This window comes from Rattus rattus, chromosome 5 (assembly GCF_011064425.1).
Source record: "Rattus rattus isolate New Zealand chromosome 5, Rrattus_CSIRO_v1, whole genome shotgun sequence".
NCBI classification, from domain to species: Eukaryota; Metazoa; Chordata; class Mammalia; order Rodentia; family Muridae; genus Rattus; species Rattus rattus.
In genome coordinates this window covers 11,364,921-11,384,107 of record NC_046158.1, presented here as the reverse complement: position 1 = coordinate 11,384,107, position 19,187 = coordinate 11,364,921, and the positions used below count along the sequence as shown (strand labels likewise).

The 19,187-nt window shown below is 46.9% G+C and overlaps 2 protein-coding genes across 2 annotated transcripts; both read left to right on the top strand.

Annotated features, from left to right (window-relative positions):
• The first annotated feature begins 5,558 nt into the window (after positions 1 to 5,558).
• Positions 5,559 to 13,129, top strand: LOC116900020 (odorant-binding protein 2a-like). Its single transcript, XM_032901818.1, has 6 exons — positions 5,559 to 5,645; positions 6,160 to 6,293; positions 6,502 to 6,572; positions 7,026 to 7,136; positions 7,740 to 7,841; positions 13,002 to 13,129. Exons 1-6 carry the CDS (start codon positions 5,559 to 5,561, stop codon positions 13,127 to 13,129), a joined length of 633 nt encoding a protein of 210 aa, XP_032757709.1.
• A 2,868-nt stretch (positions 13,130 to 15,997) lies between these two features.
• On the top strand, positions 15,998 to 19,070 carry LOC116900090 (odorant-binding protein 2a-like). Its single transcript, XM_032901870.1, has 7 exons — positions 15,998 to 16,132; positions 16,651 to 16,784; positions 16,989 to 17,059; positions 17,532 to 17,642; positions 18,245 to 18,346; positions 18,560 to 18,586; positions 18,909 to 19,070. The coding sequence occupies exons 1-6, from the start codon at positions 16,046 to 16,048 to the stop codon at positions 18,583 to 18,585; spliced, it is 531 nt and encodes a 176-aa protein (XP_032757761.1). The 5' UTR covers positions 15,998 to 16,045; the 3' UTR covers position 18,586; positions 18,909 to 19,070.
• The last annotated feature ends 117 nt before the right edge of the window (positions 19,071 to 19,187 follow it).

Sequence of the window (19,187 nt, the reverse complement as noted above, 5' to 3'; positions counted from 1 at the left end):
GAGGCCCAGAATCTGCCTGGTATATAAATCTATTGTGACACTGCCCTGGCTAAGAGGTCCAGGCCATCCAGTCTGGGTTCTTAAATGGCCTATAAAAGAACAGCACACTTCTTTTAAATCAGTTGTATTAGCATAAATAATTGTAAAATTCAAGGGTTAGCAGTATCTAAAAAAGGAAAAATTTTTAATTAATTGCAAACCATAAGCTACACATTGGCTATTATTATACGAATTGGAAGCTTGATTTTTTTTTTAACATTTTAAAAACAGTGGCTACAGCGTGAGTTGAAGCAGGGGGAAAGTCAAGAGAATAAACGTGATCCAATTATGTGTATTGCCTTCTCATTAGATAACCAATTTAATTGCTATTTAGAATAAGGTATGTTTCATCAGGTTCTTTTTCAAAATACTTCCATGACTCAATCTTACAATTGTGTGTATCTAGTTTCCTTTACCTTCTGTAAAGCTATTCCTCAGTTAATTGTCTAGGGGAATAGAATTTGCATCTCCCTTAGGGATAACAAACAAAGGCTTAAGTCCTCCTGTGGTGAACTAAGGGTGAGGTCTTAGCCAATTAACATATCTTAGAAACTTTTAAAAACAATTTAAAGTAAACTATCTTTTCTTACTTGAATTTTCTGTGTCACAATTTATTTAGGATATAATTGATGTCTCAAGTATTATAAAGGATATTGCCTTTGAATCTTTTCTGGAGCAATAACTACTCCCCAGATTTTAAAAGCTTCTTGTATAATTGCAAAGGCTTGTAGTAAAACTCCTTCAGAGGGATCAGCTAATAAAATATCTATATAAAGAAACAGCAGGGGCTGGAGAGATGGCTCAGAGGTTAAGAGCACTGACTGCTCTTCCAGAGGTCCTGAGTTCAAATCCCAGCAACCACATGGTGGCTCACAACCATCTGTAATGGGATCTGATGCCCTCTTCTGGTGTGTCTGAACAGCTACAGTGTACTTACATATAATAAATACTTAAAAAAATAAAGAAACAGCATAGAAACAATCTTTTAAATCTATAATAATTCTACATGTATTTCTTAAAATAGCAGTTGGAGTAAGCAACCAGGCTGTAATGCTCTTATAAGTTCCACAGCCTCATCAACCCTTTATAAATCTTATAACAATCTCCATCTGTTTGTTTTTTTTTAAATTAGAAATAATGTGTGAGTTAGAAATCTTTAAGTTTTCCTTGTAACACCAGAGCACAACCACAACTTTGGAAAGCAAAACTCAACCTCCAACAAACAATCTATTCTCCAAAATCCAGTCTTTTCTTTTTCTTTTTAAAGATTTATTTATTTATTATATATGAGTACACTGTAAGTGTCCTCAGACACACCAGAAGAAGGCATCAGATCTTATTACAGATGGTTGTGAGCCACCATGTGGTTGCTGGGGTTTGAACTCAGGACCTCTGGAAGAGCAGTCAGTGCTCTTAACCACTGAGCCATCTCTCCAGCCCAAAATCTTTTCAGAACACCAAATCCATTCCTCATGCTATAAAGTTTGACTGTCAATTCTTGCATATGAATGCACGATGGTGCAGTCTCTAATACCCCAAAAAAGAGATATCGCCCTAAATTCTTTTATAAGTCTGGTTTACATAAAAATATTATCCGAATTTAAACCTGTTTCCCTGGGTTCCTCATGCCACATGTTGTCTAGAATGACTCCAGTTTAAGCCAACTTTGTTACCAGTGTTACAAATTTTTAATCATATCCAATAACTTAAGTCAGTATCTATAACCAAGACATGTAGAGCATATTATACATTTAAAACCAATCAGAAACAAAAAATGAAGTGGCTACACATACCTTTAATATTTAAACCAAACAACATTTTTACTTTTTCTAGCTGTAATTTTAAGAAAAGCACCTTGTCACCTGTTGACAATCATAGTAATCATAGTCAGAGATTTTTCTAAGAGAAACAGCCATCAGCTCCATTACCGGAGAAGCAGTGAAACTGCTGGCACCTTTAAGATCTGCTCCAGCAAACATTCAGCCCCCTGGAGGGGCTTCTCCAACTGACCTAGGCTCCTAGCTAGAGATGTAGGGCAAAGGTCAATTGAAACTGCTTTTTATTTGTTCCTTTCTTGAAACGAGTTAAAACTAAATCAAGGGGTGAATCAGCCAGTGTTTAAAGTTTTAACCATTTTTCCTTTTAAACATGAAACACAAAACATTCAAGCAACGAGAAGCAAAAACCACAGACATGGACTGACAGACATGGACAGATTGGTGAACCAAGGACAGACAATAGATATAGAGGGAAAGAACTAGATGGTGTCCCACACCAAAGGGACCCAGAACCAGAAATAAGCACTTCTCCAAGAAGAGCCAGCAAGGAGGCTCCCACCCTCCTTCTGTCCCTAGGAGAGCTCCAAAAAAGATTAAGCTCATTTTCCTTCTCTTCCTCCAAAGCATCCATGGAAAGTCTGGGAGGACTGTTTTTCCTAAACCGATTTTCTCTCATATCTAGGGTGTAAACTGTCTCTAGTCAGGGCCCAAAGACTAAAAGCATAAAAGAACACATACACAAAAACACTTTGCCATTATCACCTTGTCCCTTTTTACAAGGTTTATTCACCACTGGCCCAAATCTTTATTTTTCTTTGCATGTGCTTTCAATTCCCCCAGTCTCCTTCTGTATCCTGCTAACTGAGGCCTTTCCTGGCCCATTTCCCCCCAATACATCCCTCCTTCTTTACCGGCCGGATTCCTGGGACAATATCATCAGGTATTCCTTTCTACCCAATCTCAGTGGGACCTTCATTTGATGATGCCTGCATCATAGGACACTGAGAACAGGGCACAGGCCTTCGAGATTTACCAAGAAACACAGACTCGGGTCACCCATGTTTCAAGAAAATGAATGCCAAAGCTTTTACTGGATACACAGAATGTATATGCCAACCACTGAGTGTAAGCACAATGGAGAAACAGAAACTGAAACTAAAGCTGAGATCAAAAGATCTAGCCTTCAGGTGTTAGCGACCCTCTATGGTGGACAGGAAGGCCAGGATGTTCCTTCAAGACAACAAAGGCTTTCATATGCCTCAGCGAGGCTCAGCAGGGGGCAAACACTGACAGAGTCCAGGAAGGTCCAACCTTGCAGGAACTTGTCAGCTGTCTACTATGGGTGCTGGGAACAGAATCTGCAAGAGCACTGTAGACCTGTGAGTGCTGAGCTATTGCCCCAGGCCTGATTTCTTGCTTTAAAGAAAACAAAACAAACAAACCCACCTTTCACAGGAAGTTTGTTAGTTTACCACGGTGGACACCACAGGTGGATTTTTTCCTGGCTCTCCTGGTTTGCCTAGCCTTCTTATTTTCTTGGGAAAGAACCTGCTTGACTTTCCTCTGTGTTACATAGTATTCTTGAAAGTATCTGCTGGGGACACTGGCTGAGTGCTCCTGAACTCCATTAGTGGGTGCTTAGCCCAGAGTTCCTGTCTTTCTCCATCCGTTTTAAAAGATAACACGACTGGCTATGGTGATCCTGATTGGCTCTTACTGAAGGGTTAGAAACACCCTGTTCCATGCTTCACTGGACATCGAGGTTCCTGATGAGAAGTGTGATGTTGTTCTGATGGGCTTCCCCTCATGAACTGGTATTGTTGTTTCCTCTTGCAGCCTTCACTGTTGTGTCTGTACTCTGCTGACATAGTATTGTAGACACAATGTGTGATGCATGTTTCTTCTCTGCTCATGTGTGAAAGATCCTAAATAACTCGTGTGATGGAATATCTGGGATTTCTCTAGCTTGGAAGAATGTTGGGCTACGATTCTGTTGTGCAAATTTTTTTCTCATCAATTTGTACCTCAGTCCCTTCTTTTTCCTCTGTGTATTCTCAGTCTCTTCGTCGCGTCAGAGTCGGCCAAGCCCTTGCCATTCCTATGTGGTTTTGTTTTCTTTTATTTGTATCTGGATGTATGTGTCTTCTAGGCTATCAGTGACGGTTTGTGCTGTGTTTTGTGTGATTCATTTGTATCTGCAGATTTACTGCCTGTTTTCATCACAATCTCACCTGTGTTGTTGACTTTCTAGCCTAGGCTCTGGATTTATTTCCAGACTTCACCCATGTGCTTGTTTGTACTGGGGGAAGGCTAACGATCATGTCTGCAAGGAGAGCGTGAATGCTCTCCTTGGTAGTTCAACCATTTCAGTCTCCTTGGAGTCTGAAGATCTGTCTTCATGGTTTTTGTGTGTTTGTGAACACACATTGAAATAGATAATTCTTCCAGATTTGTTTCAGGCTCTCCTTAGTGAGCACCCTTCTCTTGAAACCACAACTCCAAGTACTTCTCAAAGAGGAGAAAGATTCTCTCATAAGGGCGCATCATGAAGCTCTCTGGAAATACACTCAAACCAAAGAAAGGCAATTGCTCTGCTACCACGAACCACAAAGAGGAGAGCGGGAACACGAGAAAGAGTGGGCTCTGAAGTAAAATTTACCTATGGTAAAAGTAGAAAGCATGGTTGAATGAAGGGTGGCTGGGCAGGCTGGGAGGGCTAGTGCTTGGCCAGAAACCTAAGGATTCAAGATTGAAACCCCAGAAGCCACTGAGGAAAAACCGGTTAGTTCCAGAAGGTCAAAATGCAATATGCTTATGGGAGGGGATGTGGAGTCAGATTCCCAGAAGGATGTGGGCCATCTGCCCCATTATACACATCAGAAACACTACAGAGAACCTGGGTCACACAGGTTGGAGGAATGGACTGATATTCTGCTCAACGCTGTTCTCAAAACTCCACAGTTTGTATATGTTGTATGCCTAGTTCAGACACAAATACATATGGGCAAGTGTGTGCTCACGCATACACACACATACACAAACACATATATACATACCATGTATACTAAACAAATGGATATTAGATAGATAAAAGAAGGAAGGAGAAAATGTTGTGAAGTAGGAGTGCATAACCAGAAGAAATTTTAAAAACATTATTTTACCATAAAAATAGTATGCATAAACAAAATCAAAGAAACATAAACATTAAAAATAAAAGGAAGTCTTTTTTTTAAAAAAATCCAAAAAAAAGCATACTACAAAAGAAAATCAAAAAGAACAAAAAAATTAATGACACAGTCTAGGGGTCTGAGGCTGGTAAGTTGGCTCAGCAGCTAAGAACATGAACCAAGTCTCAGGGAACAGAGCTCAGGGCAGCCATGGTCAGATGCGGGGCAGGGGTGTGAAGGGAAGCCTGGTCCTCCCTCCCTCCCTGCACCTGAGTTCCTCATCCCCTGGGTCCTTTGTGAGCACAGCACTTGCTTGGCACAGACCGTGCAGGGCATTGTGTGTCTTTCTTCATCTGCCGGTGGCACTGATTTCATATACGTCAGATCCCAACAACAACAACCTTCGGCTCCATGATGGATGTGTGTTTGGCCATGGGAGAGGGACAGGAGGGACCTGGTTAGTGCCAAGTGGGCACACGTCCCTCTCCATGGGGGATATAAAGGGAACCCTGTGAGGAACCAGAGCACACACTTCCAGGGTGAGCTGCCTTGTGTGAGAGCCCAGTGACAGGAGATGAGAAGCCGGCTACTCACCATCATGCTGCTGGGACTGGTGGCTCTCCTGAAGGCTCAAGAAGATCCACCTGATGACCAGGAGGATGTGAGGAGGGAGGGGCAATGGGTAGCGTAGGAGATGGCCTGGCTCCTCTCTGAGTTGGTCCACTGCTTCCAGTGGTGTCCTTGAAGACTGAAGTCTAACCCTGCACTCCAGCAGGCAATGGTCAGAACAGGGACACCACTGTTTTGCTAGCAGTGACTCTCCCACAGCACTGGCCTGGAGCAGGAGAGTGGTATCAGGCCAATGATCTTTGCTTGTGTGACATGGGATAACAGAAGTTTTCATAGCATGTGAGCGTTAGGACAGAGGTCTTCTTCTGAGCTTACTTCTGACCTCCAAGAGCAGAGACATAGAAAGCACAGATCCTGTGCCTTCACTGTGCAGAGCACTCAAGCTTGGGCTCTCCATTCAGTGGGCATGTGTGGGGATGTGTGGGGTCAGCTCTCATCAGAGCTGCAGCCGAGGCTCTGGACTGTGCTGGCTGCAGGCTCAGGCACTAGGTCCTGGGAACAATGGGAAACGGTCTGAGGTGTATTCTGGGCTCTGTCTTCTGCAGTTCTCTGGCATCTGGTACACAAAGGCCACAGTATCTGACAGAAACCTTACCGTTGGGAACAACCCAAAGAGATCTCTCCCTATGAAGGTTTACAACATGGATGGAGGGGACTTGTGTGTCCAAATAAGGGTTTGGTGAGTGTACCCACCCCCTGGGTTTCTGCTGCCATCTATCTGGTCTTTTCCATTCTTATTTGGTTATGGGTGACTGAATGCCTGGGCCTTTGAGAGGGCATGGTACCATGCCATCCTCTAAGTCTTGGACAGGGCCGATATAAAATGTTAGAGTTGCCTGGGATTGGCTGATAAACCAGGGGAGCTGAGTATGGCTCCTGTTTTGCAGGATTCCTGGACGTTGTTATGACATAGAAGTTCACTTGAAAAAAACGAATGAGCCTCTCAAGTACACGGCCTGTGAGTGTCCTGCCGACCAGGGACTCCTGCAGGGGCGAGTTCCTGCGTGGAGGCTGCCAGCATTGCTCATCTCCCATTTTGGCTTTCCATTACCATTCCATGTAGGAGACATCAGAGTTCACGGGTGACTGGTACACCATCACCAAACCCTGACTACTCCTGTTTAGGTCTTGACCCCTAAGGAATGATTGGTAAGAACAGCAAAGCAGGCAAGAGAGGTGTTCAGGCCTGGTGGGAAACTCAGCCCTTACCTTCCATTGGGATTTGGCAAGGCCTGGCAATGTCCCGGGAGATTGCTGCTCCCTAGTTACAGAGATCCCAGAAAGAGCAGGGCTGGGCAGGCTGGGGCTCCTGTGTGATTAACTACAAGAGTTCCCGAGTATTTCTTTGAAAACATTCTAAAGGTTTTTCAAGTAATGAAATGCTAAGAGCTATTTCTCTGTTCACCATCAGTGAAGGGTACAAGTGTCATCTATATTGTGAAGATCCCTGTGAAGGACCACTGCATCTTCTTCTGTGAAGGCAAGCGCCACAGGAAGAGATATTGCAAGGCGAAACTGGTGGGTAAGGAAACACACACCCAGGGTCCTGCCCACAGTCTCTGTTTCTAGTAGCTATCAAATTAGGAACAGCCATGCTGGACACTGGGGACTGGGAAGCTTCTAAGTGCTACCCAGGCAGTAGGTAGGATCCAATGTAGAAACTGGATCAACAGAGAGGACACAGCTCATGTGACCTTTGGAGTACTGGGCATTCCGGAGGGGTTGCCACCTCTGGAGCTGGCAGATGACATTTCTATGGATCTCAGCCATGTGCCAGTCAATATGAAGACGAATGAATATCCTGACAGAGGCCTTGATTTGTTGGTCAGATGCCCCCAGGTTAGGCACAGCCCCATGCTTCTGAGATCCAGAGCTCATAAAGGTATGGCAGTGACCCTGACCTGAACTCAAAAGCCCTTGAAAGTTCACAGAGGGCTGATGGGGTCACTCAGTGTCTGGAGGGCCTCATCCCAGAGCAGCGTGTCCCCTGCAGGGTCCTCCCCCTTCCTGTCCTCACTCTCCAGGTTGGCAGCCACAGTGCTGGTCAGGGCTCCTGCCTCTGTCCCTGGTTCCCTGCAGAGCACTGCATTACTGCTGCCCTGCTCACTTGGCCCTCTCCCCACAGGGAGAGACTCTAAGGACAACCCAGAGGCCATGGAGGAATTCAAGAAATTTGTAAAGAGCAAGGGATTCAGACTGGAATACATCATTGTCCCTGAGAGAAGGGGTGAGAGCAGGCTCTGACCATGTCTTCCCTTTACCCCAGCTAGTTTCTCTTCTGACTCTCCCTGGGAGCACTCTGGGTAATGTCTGTGTCTTCACTGTCCTCACCTCTTGTATGCTCCTGTATGCCTCTGGGTACTTTGTGTTTCACTCGGGGTAAAGTGTGTCTTCTCGCTTTCCTTCAAGCCTCACTGTCCCCTCATAAGAGCACTGGAGCCCAGCTTCCAATTTTGGCTTTGATCTGAACTTGGATATCATGGGTCCTTCTCGAAGAGCTCCTTCTCACCCCTGCCCTGTTCTTGCTTTCTACAGAACACTGCTTCTCTGCCAGTAAATAAAGTAACTGGCCTTCATGGAAATCCATCAAAAATCTATCATCATGTATTCTTGAATTGGAGGTTCCATATTTAGATCATTTCTCATCCAGTTATGTAGAAATGGTCTACTCAAGAAGCGATCCCTGGGGGTCTGGAGAGGTGGCTTAGTGGATGAGAGCAGTGAGTGCTCTTCCAGAGGTCCTGAGTTCAATTCCCAGGAACCACATGGTGGCTCACAACCATCTGTAATGGGATCCCATCCTCTGTTCTGAAGACAACTACAGTGCATTCACATACATAAAATAAATAAATAAAACGAAAATAAAAAACGATGAAGAAGCAATCATGTGTGTAATCCCTGAACTCTGCTCTCCGCATGGCTATATCCCCTCATCTCCCATACCCAGGGACATCCTGACACTTGACAAGTCACTGCTGTAAGAAACAGTAACTCTCATGCCTGTGGCTGTCCACCAATAACTGCACAGGCTTCATGACAGAAGCAGAGTGGCCAGCGTCTCCCACTCCCCTCCATTCTCCTTGGCACAGCTGCCCATCAGGGATAGAGTTGCTGGTCCTGCCTAGTGCTGACTCAGTTCTGAGACATCCTGGGAGCTCTCCGACACCAGACAGCTCTCCTCACCTTCACAGATGCTCTTCCCTTCCACCTAATGAAGCACTTCAGCATCCTTCTGTCTCATCCTTGTCTGCATCGGCTTCCTAAAAGCTCTCATGGGTGCGGACATGGGCTTCATCAAAAGCCATTCCCTGAAGAGCATCACCAACTCTATTTTAGTCAGCGTTCTCTAAGGAAACAGACATCATAAAATGAGCCTACATAGCCAAAACCAGGAACAACTGTTGCATCAATGGCTGTGTCCTGGTGGGAAATCCAAGAATCTAGTGTTGTTCACGGTGGGTGAGACTGGGTGTCTCTGTTGGTCTGCAGCATGTGCAGGAATCCTGAAGAAGAAGGCAGAGAAGGGTGGAACTTGCCAGTGAAGGTGAGGGCAAGCAGGTGAAGAGCAGGAAACTCCGTCCTCCATGTCCTTACACCGGCTGACACCAGAATGTGTGGCCCACAATTAAGCTGGATCCTCCCACATCAGAAGATCTAGGATTAGGTTTGGTCTTCTCACTTCAAATCCTTCAGTCAAGAAAAGTAACTCACAGGCTTGACCAGGAGCCTGGCTTTAGTAGTCACATTGACAAGCAATAGCCTCACAGTATCCATCATATAGGGACATCCCCAAGGCCCAACTGACCAACAACTGCCTCACATGGCTTGTCCCACATGGGCTATCGAAGTCACTTATCAATACCACATCCAGGTCTATCTGCCCCTGTGCTCGTTTTATGACATTTGGCGCACAATTATCTGCGTCTTCTTTTGAAACGTTTTTTAATGTGTATGAGAGTTTGTGTGCCTGTTTTATGTATTGTCCCCAACAAGACAAAGGAACAGCTTTGGATCCTCAAAACTATCTTACAGATGAATTCACGCCATCACATGAGCCCTGAAAACTAAACCCGGGTGTTCTGCAAGAGCAGCCATTGTTCTTACCTCTGGCCAGCTCTCTGACTGCTTACTGCGTCTTCCTCACACACCGTTCCCTTTACTAAGACGTAGTGGCCTTGTGCCTCTCTTCCCGCTAATCTTTGTTGAGATACAATGTGTCAGGGGAAGTAGAAACCCTTCCTTGCTCACTTCTGACTCCCACATGCACGTCTGCCTGTCTGCCTCTCCCCTGGAGCCATGTGCTTCTTTGTCAGTGAGATGTGTCTGCAGCAGCAAATCCTCAGGCTGTGCGTGTCCGTTCACCCTGCAGGTGGAGAGTTAGGACCTTTACAGGTCAGGCTTCTACTGAGAGGGATTTGCTGACCTCTCCAAAGTTGTTACTCTTCTTTCTTTTAAAAAGATTTGTGTTTTCAGTTATATGTGTTGTGTGTCTAGGTGTGGTTGTGAGCGCACATGTGTGGGTGATTGTGAGGCAGGAAGGGAGTGCTGGATTCCATGGTTCTGGAGGAGTTGCAGGAACTTGTCAGCTGTCTCCTATGGGTGCTGGGAACAGAATCTGCAAGAGCACTGTAGACCTGTGAGTGCTGAGCCATTGCCCCAGGCCTGATTTCTTGCTTTAAAGAAAATGAAACAAACAAACCCACCTTTCACAGGAAGTTTTTTTTAGTTTACCCCAGTGGACACCACAAATGGATTTCTCCTGGCTCTCCTGGTTTGCCTAGCCTTCTTATGAAAAGTATTTTTTCTTATGCTCTTGGGAATGAACCTGCCTGTCTTCTCTCTCTGTTACATAGTATTCTTGAAAGTATCTGCTGGGGACACTGGCCGAGTGCTCATGAACTCTACTAGTGCCTGCTTAGCCCAGAGTTCCTGTCTTTCTCCATCCGTTTTAAAAGATAACACGACTGGCTATGGTGATCCTGATTGGCTGTTACTGAAGGGTTAGAAACACCCTGTTCCATGCTTCACTGGACATCGAGGCTCCTGAAGAGAAGTGTGATGTTGTTCTGATGGGCTTCCCTTCATGAACTGGTATTGTTGTTTCCTCTTGCAGCCTTTAATGTTGTGTCTGTGCTCTGCTGACATAGTATTGTAGACACAATATGTGCTGCTTTGTTTCTTCTCTGCTTAAGTGTGTGAGATCCTAAATAACTCGTGTGATGGAATATCATGGATTTCACCAGATTGGAAGAATGTTGGGCTTTGATTCTGTTATGCCAATTTTCTTTCTCATCAATATGTACCTCAGTCCCTTCTTTTTCCTCTGTGTATTCTCAGTCTCCACATCACGTCAGAGTTTGGTCAAGCCCTTGCCATTCTTATGCGGTTTTGTTTTCTTTGTTTATATCTGGATGTACGCGCCTTCTAGGCTATCAGTGACGGTTTGTGCTGTGTTTGTCTGATTCACTTTGTATCTGCAGGTTTACTGCCTGTTTTCATCACAATCTCATATTTCTTACCCATGTTGTTGTCTTTCTAGCCTAGGCTCTGGATTTATTTCCTGACTTCACTCATGTGCTTGTTTGTACTGGGGGAAGGGTAACCATCATATTTGCAAGGAGAGCGTGAATGCTCTCCTTGGTAGTTCAACCATTTCAGTCTCCTTGGAGTCTGAAGATCTGTCTTCATGGTTTTTGTGTGCTTGTGAACACACATTGAAATAGATAATTCTTCCAGATTTGTTTCAGGCTCTCCTTAGTGAGCACCCTTCTCTTGAAACCACAACTCCAAGTACTTCTCAAAGAGGAGAAAGATTCACTCATAAGGGCGCATCATGAAGCTCTCTGGAAATACACTCAAACCAAAGAAAGGCAATTGCTCTGCTACCACGAACCACAAAGAGGAGAGCGGGAACACGAGAAAGAGTGGGCTCTGAGGTAAAATTTACCTATGGTAAAAGTAGAAAGCATGGTTGAATGAAGGGTGGCTGGGCAGGCTGGGAGGGCTAGTGCTTGGCCAGAAACCTAAGGATTCAAGATTGAATCCCCAGAAGCCACTGAGGAAAAACCGGTTAGTTCCAGAAGGTCAAAATGCAGTGTGCTTATGGGAGGGGATGTGGAGTCAGATTCCCAGAGGGATGTAGGCCATCTGCCCCATTATACACATCAGAAACACTACAGAGAACCTGGGTCACACAGGTTGGAGGAGCGGACTGATATTCTGCTCAACGCTGTTCTCAAAACTCCACAGTTTGTATATGTTGTATGCCTAGTTCAGACACAAATACACATGGGCAAGTGTGCAAATGCTCGCCCACACACACACACACACACACACACACACACACACACACGCGCGCATGTATAATTTATACAAAACAAATGGATATTAGACAGATAAAACAAGGAAGGAGAAGAAGTTGTGAAGTAGGAGTGCATAACCAGAAGAAATTTTAAAAATCTTATTTTACCATAAAGATAAAATGCACAAAGAAAATCAGATAAACATGAACATTAAAAGTAAAAAGAATTCTTTTTTTTAAAAAAATACCCAGAAAATCATAGTACAAAAAAAAAAAATCTAAAAGAACAGAAAAAACATTAATGACACTGTCTAGGAGTCTGAGGCTGGTAAGCTGACTCCGCAGCCGAGAACATGGCCTGTTTGTCCAGAGGTCTCAAGTTCAATTCTCAGGAATCACAGGGCCTCTCACCACCATCCATACGGGGATCTGCTGCCCTCTTCTGGCAGCCAGGGTGCATACAGACAAAGCAGGCACATAAACAAAAGAAGATAAACTGAACCGGAACGCCTTCCTGGATCCCTAACACTGAAAATACACACAGAAAGACAGAAAAGGGAAAATCAGGAGAACACGGGAATTTTAATGAGAATCAAGCAAGCAGCAGTGCCTTCCTGCATCCCGAACGTTGGAATCCTGTGGGTCCACAGTGTTCTGTGGAGGTTGAGCAGCTCACCGTTCACACTGCCCATCCTGGTGCTGAGCCTGGCCGTGCCCCAGGGTCGTCATCCCACAGAGCTTCCTTGGCACTCAGAGCCTGCTTTTGCTGTGTGCCTGACACCCCTTGATCGCTGTGGGACACAAAGTCTCACTTGCTCCAGAGACTCTGTCCCTCCCTACACTCGATGTGGCTGCTGTCAGATCTAAGCTGTCTGTCTTGTCATTTCACTGTACAGTACAGTGGGGAGAGGCAAAGAGCTGAGAAATACAACAATTGCCCCGGGACCAGATTAGGAAGAGCTTCTTGCTGGCCACAAGTTCTATCCATCTGGGAACATTACCAGACCCAGGGGCAACCTGGACAGCTTCTGACAGCAAGGGGAGTCCTTGATTCTCAGGGGTCAGACACTTAGATCTGGACTACAGAGGGGAAGAAGCCACAGGGTGTGGCTGACACCAGCACAGCCTGGGACCCTGTGGCCCGAAGATTGTCCTGTCTCCCCGAGTCCCACTACAGTACAGCGGCTGCCGCCGGGGTCCTCGGGATCCTGTGATCTCAGTTCCTTCCAGGCCCCTCTAGGCTGTGTTTCCTGAATGGAATCTTCTAAAGAGCGGCTACAGTTTGCCCACAGCTTCCTGTGGCTGTGCAGGATCTCCTGAGATGCTGTGACCAGGAACCACGTGGAGTCATCACCCTAGCTTCCTGCTGACACACAGAGCGATGCTACTAGAGGTTGTCAATAATGTCCTATTCTGGAAATATTCAATCTTCTTCTAAAATCAGCAATAAATTTGCTTGGTTTTCTTCTCACACCTAGCACACAATGTTTTAGGCACCATCACATGGAACTTGAGAGTGTGGGTTTCAGTCTGTCTTCTTTCCGGCTGCAGTCGTCCCAGTGACAAGGCTCCAGGTCAGCTGTGACAGCTGCACCTCACAAACGTCATGTGCTCCACAGGAAACCCTCAGGGCTGATGTCAGAGAGACTGGCACCATCTCTGTTTAACCCACAGTTGGGCTGGTTCCATGCACAGATGAACCCCATAGATTTATTCTACTAGACAACCCACCCTTCAATCCTGCGGTAACCCCACTCCCACCACATGTCACCCCCAAATCCCATGCTGCCTCCCCTTCAGGGTCACCTAGTCCCTATTTCACAGCATCTGGGAACCAGACATCCTTCCCCTGTGTGTGTCTCCATGTCGTATTACAGATGAAGCCTGCGGGCTGTGACCTCTCATGACGATGCCTTGACACCAATGCTCAGTGTTCTGTGTGTCTGCAGGTTGTTCCATGTCAGTGCTGGGTAGTGACTCACTGTGGGGACACTCTGTAGATGGCCCCGCCATTCCTAGCTCTAGGTCAGTATGAAGTAGGCCTCCCTGTTGGTTACAGTAGAATCCTTTGCTTGCCTTTTTGCACGGATCCCTGACAGAAACTGCTACACATGTTGAATATTTACACCAACATAAAGATATCACAAACTGTTTTCCAAATGTATTTACAGACATTGTGTTTCTGCGTCAGTGCACTTAGTTCCTATTATCTAAGAGCGCCTGGCTGTTGTCGTGGGCCTGTGTTGTCTTCTTTCCTGGTGGCTGAGATGTTCCCCTGTGCTTGTGAGCTTGGCTGCCACACACCTGTCATCATCGGCCGAGTCTGTTCAAGACCTTTGCTCGTGTCCGCTGGTGATTTGCTGGCCTGATGTCAAGGGCTGCTGTTTCCTCACTGACACTAGTGTTGTTCATGTAACTTGAAATGCTTCTCAAGGCATGGCTTGTTTTTCTGTCCAGCTAGGCGTGTCCTACCGACATAGCTGTTCTAAGTGTGAGGAAGTCAACCCTCTAATTTCCCTTTACAGGGCTGCTCCTTGCTGGCAGATCTCAGAGCTGCCTTGCCACCCAGGTCATGACAATCCTTTCTCTGTTTTCCCTTCATTCCTTTGAGACCAACAGGAAATTGAGGCCTGTAATCCTGTCAGAGCTGACTTTGAGAGGAACAGCCAAGCTCAGGGTCTGCTTGCTGACCTGCCTGTGCTTGGCCGTTGATCCAGTGCCATGGGAAGGAACGATGGAGACTTGCTTTTGTAATGATGTCAGAAACTAAATTGGATTTGATAAATGTATTGTATTGAAGCAGAGAGCATTGTGAGCAACTGGGATTTGGTCCTCCCTCAGCATCAGGGTGGGGCATTGTATGTTATCTCAAGGGGGAAGCAGAAGCCCAGACCCATTATCCTCTCAGTTTCCATCCCTGCAGACTGAGGCTGTGTTAGCCAGGTTTCCATCACTGGGTTAAACTCACCACAGAACATAGTGAGGGAGGGAGGATTTATTTTGGCTCCAGGTTTCAGATGCTCTGCCCATGACCGATTGGTCTCATGGCTGTGGGCCTGTGGTGAGTCAGAGCCTCATGGCAGAGAAGCTTCAGTGGAGGAGGTGGCCATCTATGGTTCAAGGTAACAGAGAGAAGGGGTGAGGGGCCATAATGAGCTAATGTTGAAGGAGGCACTAACTGCTACCAGCCTCAGCCTCATTCCGCAGCCTCCCAAAACAGGACCACACTTGAGATCCACAGAGGACAGTGAGTTTATTAACCCCACACCTGTCCTTCTAGACTGTGTCAGAGAAACTAAAACGTAGACATAACCATGTGTCCATATTTGTATCAGGAGTCTGCTCAAGGGTAATGAGGAAATGAACGTGCTGGGAGGCTGATAACCCAAGAAGTAGAATGTCCAACAGGAGCTCAGGTGTGATGGATCCTGATTCTCCATCTACCATATGGCATGAGGTGACAAGAAACCAACATATGTACCTCCACCGTATCCAGGAAGATCTAGTTCTGCAAACATCCTCTTAGCAGGCCCTCAGGATGGAGCAGCAGAAAATGAAGTCACCTTGTTAGACATAAACCCCCTTGAGCCACAGACATGAATCTCTTCACGGATTTCTTCAGGAGACACACACTTACGACCCTAATGTGTGGCTGGAATTCTTCATGCACCCAGCTTACAGTTGAGATGTATGGAAGGGAACCCTCTTGGTGGTTGAGTAGATGAGCATTGGCCGGTTAGTGAAAAAGGACCAAGACATCTGACAAGAGGTGCTCTTACCTGGCCTCAGTGCAGGATGAAGTGGGTCAGGGGTCATGGTGTTCCATAGTGGCACAGAACTTTGTGTTCCTTTGTGAGCACAGAACTTGGGTGGCACAGACCGTGCAGGGCATTGTGTGTCCTTCTTCATCTGCAGGTGGCACTGACTTGTTACACATCAGATCCCAACAACAACAACCTTCGGCTCCATGATGGATGTGTGTTTGGCCATGGGAGATGGACAGGAGGGACCTGGTTAGTGCCAAGTGGGCACACGTCCCTCTCCATGGGGGATATAAAGGGAACCCTGTGAGGAACCAGAGCACACACTTCCAGAGTGAGCTGCATTGTGTGAGAGCCCAGTGACTGGAGATGAAAAGCCGGCTTCTCACCTTCCTGCTGCTGGGACTGGTGGTTGTCCTGAAGGCTCAGGAAGCCCCATCTGATGACCAGGAGGATGTGAGGAGGGAGGGGCAATGGGTAGCATAGGAGATGGCCTGGCCCTGCTTGGAGTTGGTCCACTGCTTCCAGTGGTGTCCTTGAAGACTGAAGTCTAACCCTGCACTCCAGCAGGCAATGGTCAGAACAGGGACACCACTGTTTTACTAGCAGTGACTCTCCCACAGCACTGGCCTGGAGCAGGAGAGTGGTATCAGGCCAATGATCTTTGCTTGTGTGACATGGGATACCAGAAGTTTTCATAACATGTGAGTGTTAGGACAGAGGACTTCTTCTGAGCTTACCTCTGACCTCCAAGAGCAGAGACATAGAAAGCACAGATCCTGTGCCTTCACTGTGCAGAGCACTCAAGCTTGGGCTCTCCCTCCAGTGGGCATGTGTGGGGATGTGTGGGGTCAGCTCTCATCAGAGCTACGGCCAAGGTACTAGACTGTACTCAGCTTGCTGCAGGTTGAGGCACTAGAGCCTGGAAACAGTAGGAAAGGGTCTTTGGTGTATCTGGGCTCTGTCTTCTGCAGTTCTCTGGGAAGTGGTACACAAAGGCCACGGTTTGTGACAGGAACCACACAGATGGGAAGAGACCCATGAAAGTGTTCCCTATGACTGTGACAGCCCTGGAAGGAGGGGACTTAGAGGTCCAGATAACATTCCGGTGAGTGTCCCTACCAAGCCTATGCAGGTGTCATTTTGGTCTTTTCCATTTTTATTTTGGTATAAGTGACTGAATGTCCCTGCCTTAGACAGGGCTTGGTGCCATGCCATACTCTAAATTTTGGGGTTATCTTGATATAAATCTTCAGAGTTGCCTGATCAGGCTGATATGTTGGGTGTGCTGAGGATGGCTCCTGTTTTACAGGGGGAAGGGTCATTGTCATTTGAGACGAATTACGGTGCACAAAACTGATGAGCCTGGCAAGTACACTACCTGTGAGTACCATGCAGCCCGGGGTCTCCTCCAGGGGGAGTTTCCGCATGGAGGCTGCCTGCCTTGTTTAGCTCCTTGTATGGCCACCCACTCATATTCCATGTACCAGACATTAGAGGTAATGGGTTAGATGCACCAGGTACTAACTGCTCTCCCATACTTATCCCTCAGGCTCTCCACTATAGCTCTTGACCCTTAAGCTCCTAGCATTGCTAAGAACAGGAAAGCAGGGAAGGGAGGGTCAGGCCTGGCACCAAGCTTAGCCCTTACCTTGCTTGGAATCCTCAGCAGAATCTGGCAATGTCCTGGAAGATGGCTTCTGTCCAGTTATGGTGACCCAGAAAGACTAGGGCTGGACAGGCTGGGTCTTCTAAGCCATCAACCACAACAAGTGTTCCTGGATATTTCTTTGAAAATACACCAAATGCTTTTCAAGAAATGAAATGATAAGATCTATTTCTCTGTTCACCTTAGTCAAAGGCAAGAAGACCTTCTATATTAAGGAGATTCCTGTAAAGGACCACTACATCTTCTACATTAAAGGCCAGCGCCATGGGAAATCATATCTGAAGGGGAAACTCGTGGGTGAGGAAACACTGAGGCCCCCTGTCCTGTCCACAGCCTCTGCTTCTAGTAGCTATCAGGGAGCAGCAGCCTTGTTGGGCACTGGGGACTGGGGAGACTCAACATGTTGCCCAGACAGTATGTACTACCCAAAGTGAAAAGTAGGCCAACTGGGAGAGGACCCAGCTTATGTGACCTTTGGAGGTCTGAGCGTTCAGGAGGGGTTTCCACCTCTGGAGCTGGCAAATGATATTTCTATGGCTCTCGGCCATGCGCCAGTCAATAAGAAGGTGAATAACCTGACAGACGCTTTGTTGGATGTGTAGGACCCCTCTCCTGCCCCAGAGTCTGGGGACAGCTCCATGCTTTTGAGCTCTGGATCCCTTAAAGGTACAGGAGATACCCTGAAAGCTTTGTAAGGTTCACAGAGGGTTGATGGGGTCACACAGTGTCTGGAGGGCCTCATCCCAGAGCAGCATGTCCCCTGCAGGGTCCTCCTCCGTCCTGTCCTCAGTGCTCCAGGTTGGCAGCCACAGTGCTGGTCAGGGCTCTTGCCTCTGTCCCTGGTTCCCTGCAGAGCACTGCATTACTGCTGCCCTGCTCACCTGGCCCTCTCCCCACAGGGAGAGACTCTAAGAACAACCCAGAGGCCATGGAGGAATTCAAGAAATTTGTAAAGAGCAAGGGATTCAGAGAAGAAAACATTACTGTCCCTGAGCTGTTGGGTGAGCTTTGATAATGTCACCCCCAAACCTAGTTTGTTTCACTTCTCTCCATGCCCCTGTATGCCTCTGGGTTCCTTGTCTGACTATGTTTCAATCATGAGGGCATCAGAGCCCAGCTTCAAGTCTCTGCTTTGGGAGGGTCTGAGCTGCAGATGTGATGGGTCACTGTACTAAAGCTCCTCCTCACCCCTGCCCTGTCCTTCCTTTCTACAGATGAATGTGTGCCCGGCAGTGACTAGGGTAAGTGGCCCTCTGAAAGGACCAGGGAAAAGCCTAACTCCTTGGTTCTGTAGTTGGAGGGTCCCTGAGCTTAAATCCTCTCTCATCCCCTTGTGCAGAATAGTCTACTCAAGTAGTGACCCCTCATGCAATCCCTGAACTCTGCTCTCCGTGTGGCTATATCCCCTAATCGCCCATACTCAGGGACATGCAGACACTTTACAGGTCACGGGTATAAGAAACAGAGTCTCTCTCATGCCTGTGACTGTCCACCAATAACTGCAAAGGCTTCAGGGTAGAAGCACAGTGGCCAGTGTCTCCCACTCCCCTCTGTTCTCCTTAGCACAGCTGCCCATCAGGGATAGAGTTGCTGATCCTGCCCTAACGCTGACTCAGTTCTGAGACATCCTGGGAGCTCCCGAACCCCAGACAACTTTCCTCACCTTCATGGATGGACTTCCCTTCCACCTCGGCTTCACCCACCCCAGCACAGCTTCTCCTAATAAAGCACTTCGGCATCCTTCTGTCTCAGTCTTGTCTGCAGGGGGTCTTGCATTAGCAAGCTTCTAAGAAATGGCTTGACAGTCTAGGGAGGTGTTTGTGGGTCACAGAAGGTGATCAA

Excerpts from the sequence above, each read along its gene's own strand:
- LOC116900020 (XM_032901818.1), top strand. The coding sequence starts at position 5,559 with ATGAGAAGCCGGCTACTCACCATCATGCTGCTGGGACTGGTGGCTCTC. Across the intron at positions 7,137-7,739 it reads TTGCAAGGCGAAACTGGTGG|GGAGAGACTCTAAGGACAAC; the intron begins GTAAGGAAACAC and ends CTCTCCCCACAG. Across the intron at positions 7,842-13,001 it reads CATTGTCCCTGAGAGAAGGG|AGGGGAAGAAGCCACAGGGT; the intron begins GTGAGAGCAGGC and ends TCTGGACTACAG.
- LOC116900090 (XM_032901870.1), top strand. The coding sequence starts at position 16,046 with ATGAAAAGCCGGCTTCTCACCTTCCTGCTGCTGGGACTGGTGGTTGTC. Across the intron at positions 16,785-16,988 it reads GAGGTCCAGATAACATTCCG|GGGGAAGGGTCATTGTCATT; the intron begins GTGAGTGTCCCT and ends CCTGTTTTACAG. Across the intron at positions 18,347-18,559 it reads TACTGTCCCTGAGCTGTTGG|ATGAATGTGTGCCCGGCAGT; the intron begins GTGAGCTTTGAT and ends TCCTTTCTACAG.